Source organism: Myotis brandtii, unplaced genomic scaffold (genome assembly GCF_000412655.1).
Source record: "Myotis brandtii unplaced genomic scaffold, ASM41265v1 scaffold693, whole genome shotgun sequence".
NCBI classification, from domain to species: domain Eukaryota; kingdom Metazoa; phylum Chordata; class Mammalia; order Chiroptera; family Vespertilionidae; genus Myotis; species Myotis brandtii.
This window is the reverse complement of record NW_005370710.1, coordinates 2295724-2301507: the sequence shown is the minus strand read 5'-3', so window position 1 is coordinate 2301507 and position 5784 is coordinate 2295724. Positions and strand designations below refer to the sequence as shown.

The 5784-nt window shown below is 62.8% G+C and overlaps 1 protein-coding gene across 1 annotated transcript; it reads left to right on the top strand.

Annotated features, from left to right (window-relative positions):
- The first annotated feature begins 323 nt into the window (after positions 1 to 323).
- Positions 324 to 4296, top strand: ACY1 (aminoacylase 1). Its single transcript, XM_014529722.1, has 14 exons — positions 324 to 345; positions 475 to 554; positions 637 to 741; positions 1054 to 1148; positions 1420 to 1496; positions 1586 to 1675; positions 1777 to 1833; positions 2122 to 2195; positions 2279 to 2328; positions 2414 to 2558; positions 2658 to 2726; positions 3660 to 3739; positions 3861 to 3921; positions 4001 to 4296. The coding sequence occupies exons 1-14, from the start codon at positions 324 to 326 to the stop codon at positions 4163 to 4165; spliced, it is 1170 nt and encodes a 389-aa protein (XP_014385208.1). The 3' UTR covers positions 4166 to 4296.
- Positions 4297 to 5784: the final 1488 nt, after the last annotated feature.

Genomic DNA, 5784 nt, shown 5'->3' with positions numbered 1-5784 from the left:
GCTGGTCAAGGAACAAGTTCCCCTCCCTCCCGGGCCGGGGTGGGGGAGGGGAGGCTGGGCAGCCACTTAGAAGTCTCTCAAAGTCCACTGGGCTGGACAAAGGCCACAGCCCTTAGGAGTCGAGCTTGGTGGCTGGGAACTGTGCATGGTCCAAATTCCTGCTGTGGTTTTCCACCTGGGAGATGCTGGGTGACTCTTGTGTCCCTGCACATAGCGTCCCCATCTTTAAGGAAGACACTGACTTCCCACCTGACCGTCCACAAAGGGTCACTGATTGGCCGAAAACAACTTCCTCCTGGGGGCAGAAATGCAGGTGTCTCTAGATGCAGGTGTCTCTAGATGCAGGTGTCTCAGACGTGGCATGTGTTGAGGAGGCAGCAGCGCATTTGGGTCTGCTCCCCTCTCTGGATGTGCCTCCAAGCCCTGCCTGGGCCAGGGGTCAGGGGAGAGCCTGGGAAGCAGAGCAGCCCTAAGACTCTGTGTCCGCAGGGGCTGCCGTGGCCTTCCTTGAGGAGAGAGCCCTCCAGCTGGGCCTGGGCTGTCAGAAAGTGGAGGTGAGCCTGGGCCCTGTGTGGGGAGCAGAAGTGGGCCTGGGCACCTCGCCCTGCACTGAGCTTCCCTCCTGGTCCTCCCCAGGTGGCACCCGGCCGTGTGGTGACCGTGCTGACCTGGCCAGGCACCAACCCCAAACTCTCCTCCCTCTTGCTCAACTCCCACACGGACGTGGTACCTGTCTCCAAGGTGAGTGGGGGAGGATGGGGAGTCAGATGAGCAGGAAGCCCGTGCTGGTCCTGGCACCGACTCTGACCTCACTGGGCATCACGCCACCTGAGCAGCCTCTGTCGGCAGCTGTTCCATACACACACAGGGTGGGGGTGGGGGTGGGTCGCAGAGCTGAGGGGGCGCAGTCTGCTGCCCTCGTCAGCCCTCTCCTGTCACCTTCGCCACCCCGCCTGTCACCCCTCCGGTGGGCTCTGAGGGCAGGCCCACAGCGGGCAGAGTGGATTAATGACTGAACTTGGGCCTTGGGGCCTCTTCCCATCCCTGCCCCAGGAATACTGGAGTCATGACCCCTTTGAGGCCTTCAAGGATGCTGAAGGCTACATCTACGCCAGGGGTGCCCAGGACATGAAGTGTGTCGGCATCCAGTGAGTGTCCTTATTCCCAGTTCCCCACTGTCCCCACTGTCCCCTGGAACGTCCCGGAACCTGGGGTGGGATTGGAGAACCTCAAGGCTGAGGAACACCTTGGCCCCTGGCGTTGGGCAGGAGTTGCTGCTGTAACCATTGCATGGATGGGGAGACAGGGGCAGGGACAGGCTGTGGCGAGCAGGGCCAAGGGCCTGGGGCTCCAGCCTGCCCCCCGGAGCATCCGGTGGCTCCCTGGGCACCTGGCTCCCACCCTCTTTCCGCCCCTCAGGTACCTGGAGGCTGTGAGGAGGCTGAAGGCTGAGGGCCACCATTTCCCCAGAACCATCCACATGACCTTTGTGCCAGGTGGGCGTGGCCGGGCAGGGCTCCTTCAGGGAGGGGGAGGGTGTGTTGGGGAATGGCTCCCTCATCTCCCATCCCTGCCGCTTTTACAGATGAGGAGATTGGGGGTCACAAAGGCATGGAGCTGTTTGTGCAGCGGCCTGAGTTCAAGGCCCTGAGGGCTGGCTTCGCCCTGGATGAGGGTGAGCAGGTGGCAGGCCACCGAGTGGCCAGAGGGGATAGGGAGGCTGCTAGTAGGGGCTGGGCCACCCTGCCCTCTGAACCCCCTTTCCTCCCTCCTTAGGCCTGGCCAACCCCACTGACGCCTTCACTGTCTTCTACAGCGAGCGCAGCCCCTGGTGTGAGTGTGGCTTAGAGGGGGGGTCACTGTGCTGACCGGAGACTAGGCCAGAAGGGGCGGGGCCTGGGCGGGCCTGGAGCCCAGGGCCTGTGCCTCCCGGCCCCTCTGGTCTGGGCTTCTTCCCGATCTGAGGGCAGAAAGCAGCCCTGCACTGTGTGTTCTGGGGGACAGTCTCGAACGCCTAGGAGATGGGAGAGGAGCTTGGAACGAGGGGCAGGCCTGGCCCACCCCGCTGAGTACACCCAGCCTCTCCCATGCTGAAGGCGCCCCTTCCCCTGCATCCCCCAGGGGTGCGGGTCACGAGCACCGGGAAGCCCGGCCACGGCTCGCGGTTCATCGAGGACACAGCCGCAGAGAAGCTGGTGGGTGGCGCCCAGGGGTGGGATTGGGGAGGTCCCGGGGCTCTGTCCTGGGGCCTCTCACATCTACCCTCCTCCACTCCCAGCACAAGGTCGTGGGCTCCGTGCTGGCGTTCCGGGAGAAGGAGAGGCAGAGGTGAGGCGGCTGGGAGGCCGGGCGGGGCAGGAGCCTGTGCTGGACGGGAGGCTGAGCCTGGTTCTCATCCGTGTCCCCACCGCAGGCTGCAGGCAAACCCCCACCTGAAGCTGGGCGCCGTGACCTCTGTGAACCTGACGAAGCTGGAGGGCGGCATGGCCTATAACGTGGTCCCGGCCACCATGAGCGCCAGCTTTGACTTCCGCGTGGCCCCAGATGTGGACCTGAAGGTGCCACCTCCACCGGGTTTGGAGGAGGGAGCCGGGTCCTCAGCCCTGTCCTACAGGCTCAGGAGAGCCCGAGGGGTCAGCTCCTCTCCCGTCTCCTAGGCGTTCGAGGAACAGCTGCGGGGCTGGTGCCAGGCAGCTGGCCAGGGGGTCACCTTCGAGTTTGTCCAGGTACCGGCCCAATGACGGGGAGTTGTGGGGGCTGGGCCTGCCAGGTGGTGTCCCTGTAGGAGTGTGTGCTTGGTGCCCTGGGCGTCACATGACCCGTTTAGTCCTTAGTTCTTATTCTTACAGCATGAGGGAACAGACGTGAATCAAGTATTTAGAACAGCGGTTCTCAACCTGTGGGTCTCGACCCCTTTGGCGGTCGAACAACCCTTTCACAGGGGTCGCCCCGCCTCCTGCACATCTCCTACTGGGGATGTGCCCGCAACCCAGGTACATGCCCTTGACCGGAATCGAACCCAGGACCTTTCAGTCCGCAGGCCGACGCTCTATCCACTGAGCCAAACCGGTTTTGGCAGTCCTTAGTTCTTATTCTTACAGCATGAGGGGACAGACGTGAATCAAGTATTTAGAACAGCGGTTCTCAACCTGTGGGTCTCGACCCCTTTGGCGGTCGAACAACCCTTTCACAGGGGTCGCCTAAGACCATCCTGCATCTCAGATATTTACATGACGATTCATAACAGTAGCAACATTACAGTTATGAAGTAGCAATGAAAGTAATTTTATGGTTGGGTCACAACATGAGGAACTGTATTTAAAGGGCCAGAAGGTTGAGAACCACTGACTTAGAAGATAATAGATAATACTTTTATCTGAGTATAAACATGGTCCAGGAGAGGGGGGAGCTCATACTCTGGGAGAGCCGTCTGGAGGGAGGGACGCTTGGGCTGGGACCTGAAGGATGGACAGGAAGTAAGCTGGTGGAGGGCAGCTGAGGGTCCTTTGAGGAACTGAAGGAGCTGGTGGCCGGGCTGGCCAGCTGGCTGTGTGTGTGCGCGCGCATATGCGCATCCTGTGCTGGGCACATATCCACCCTATGAAAATAGGGCAAGATGCCCAGGCCTTGTCCTGATCCTGCCACCCTTCTCCCCCCAGAAGTGGACGGAGCCCCGAGTGACATCTACTGATGACTCAGACCCCTGGTGGGCAGCATTTAGCGGGGTCTGCAAGGACATGTGAGCACACTGGCCCCCCTCCTCTCCCCTTCCCGCTCTCCTCCCACTTTCTGTGCCCCTTCAGTCCTGGCCTCGCCCTCTTCCCTGCCCGCCCCCCACTCACCGGGCTCTGCCCCTGCAGGAGCCTCACGCTGGAGCAGGAGATCTTCCCCGCTGCCACCGACAGCCGCTACCTCCGCGCGGTGAGCTGCTCGCAGGCAGGTGGGCAGTGGGTGGTGCTGGGTGCTGGCCTCCCCCTGATGGCTCCTCCTCGCCCTGCAGGTGGGGGTCCCGGCTCTGGGCTTCTCCCCCATGAACCGCACACCCGTGCTGCTGCACGACCATGATGAGCGGCTGCACGAGGCCGTGTTCCTCCGTGGGATTGACATATACACACGACTGCTGCCTGCGCTGGCCAGCGTGCCCGCCCTGCCCAGCGACAGCTGAGCCCACGCTCCCAGCCTCTGCCCCTGGAGCTTCCACCTGGCCCATGCCCAGGCCCCTCTCCCCTGCCCCACAATAAAGTCTGTGTGTGGCCAGGGCCGCTGAGACACTGGCAGCAGCATGTTTGTAGAGCAGGGGTGTGTGGTTACCATCCCGCTGACAGGGAAACTGCCTGGCTCTGGGCACCGCCCAACACCCCAGGCTGCGTGTCCTTCACACGGCACAGCCACCTGACCCCCAGCCCTGTGGCCGGGTTCTCAACGGCCACCGTATCTACGTCTATGAGGTCGGGAATATCACTCCCATTGAGGGGGACAACAGAGATCTCAGGGCGTTACTCCTGGCTCTCCTGGAGCACACGCCGGATCCAACGCTGGAGGCTGGCAGGGCCCCTGCCAGACGTGGGCAGGTGGGCGTAGCTGGCAAGGCAAGGCTGCCAGCACGGTCACCCTCAGGTGGGCAGGAAGCAGGTGTGGCCCTCCTCTGGTTTGGGGAGCACAGGTCTGTTCATCTTAGGGTCCCCGCACTCTGGGCAGGGGTCACAGAGGGGCCCACAGTCGGCTTCTGTTGGCCAGCCCCGCTCGGCCCCAGGTGGTGCCAGGGGTGAGCCTGTGAGCTGAGCCGCCCGCTCACGGCCCTGGTCTAGTCCTGTTCTGACCTCCCTGAGCGTGGGCAGGGGTGGCCGGGAGGGCTGGCTTCTGAAGCTCCTAGTTGTGGCCAGAGGGAAGCCCAGGGCCTGCAGGCTCAGTCCTGATAGTAATAGTAGCCCCTGCTCACGGGTCCTGACAAGGAGCCAGGACACTGGCCAGCTTCTCGCCTTCCCAGGGCCCCCAGCAGCCCTGACGCAGGTCCGAGCCACTTTAGAGTCTGCTGGCAGCTGACCACGACCGCACACGCCTTCCCAGGGCCCCCAGCAGCCCTGACGCAGGTCCCTGAGCCACGACCGCACGGCCTGAGGCAAGGGAGGCAAGGTCTGAGACTAAGAACCGGGGACTCGTGCTTCCTACACTCTGGAGGCCGAGGCAGCAGCTGGCTGCGGCCTGAGGAAGCCTGGCTGAGGCCCTGACCTGGGGTCTCGTGAGATTGGGGTCCGCCTCCCCCTTTCAGACTGGATAGGATAACACCCTGTCCCAGGGACATGAGCACAGGCCTCACTTTGGCAGCCATCCAACCTCAGGCTGGGCCAAACCACCTTCAGGACACAAAACCTCCTGGGCCCTGTCAAGCTCCCAGCTGACACCAGCCGGTGGGGCAGTGCCTGCCAGGATGACAGGCGAGACCTAGCAGCCCAGCTCTGGTTGGCAAACTAACACTTCCTAGGCCCCGTGTGACCTGCTGGGCTCCGAGGCTACGTCCATCCCTCTAGCTCCTTGACCGTGAAACAGACGGCAGCGATGCCCCCTTCGGAGGTAAGGGACCGCATTCCCTGGGCGGCACCTCTTGCCCAGATAATCGCACCCTTTTTTGAGCCTCCCAAGTGCTCAAGGTTGGACCATACTACGCACGACCACTACCCAAGGCTGGTTCGAGGACTAACAGTAACTTACATCTGCGGTGCATCGTGGGCGGCGGCACCGTGAGGGCTCTCTGTGCAGCAGGGAGGTGGGGTTCTGCAGCGCATG

Coding starts and splice junctions, on each gene's coding strand:
- ACY1 (XM_014529722.1), top strand. CDS start 324: ATGCAGGTGTCTCTAGATGCAG. Junction 2,196..2,278: donor ACACAGCCGCAGAGAAGCTG/GTGGGTGGCGCC, acceptor CTCCACTCCCAG/CACAAGGTCGTGGGCTCCGT. Junction 2,727..3,659: donor TCACCTTCGAGTTTGTCCAG/GTACCGGCCCAA, acceptor TTCTCCCCCCAG/AAGTGGACGGAGCCCCGAGT.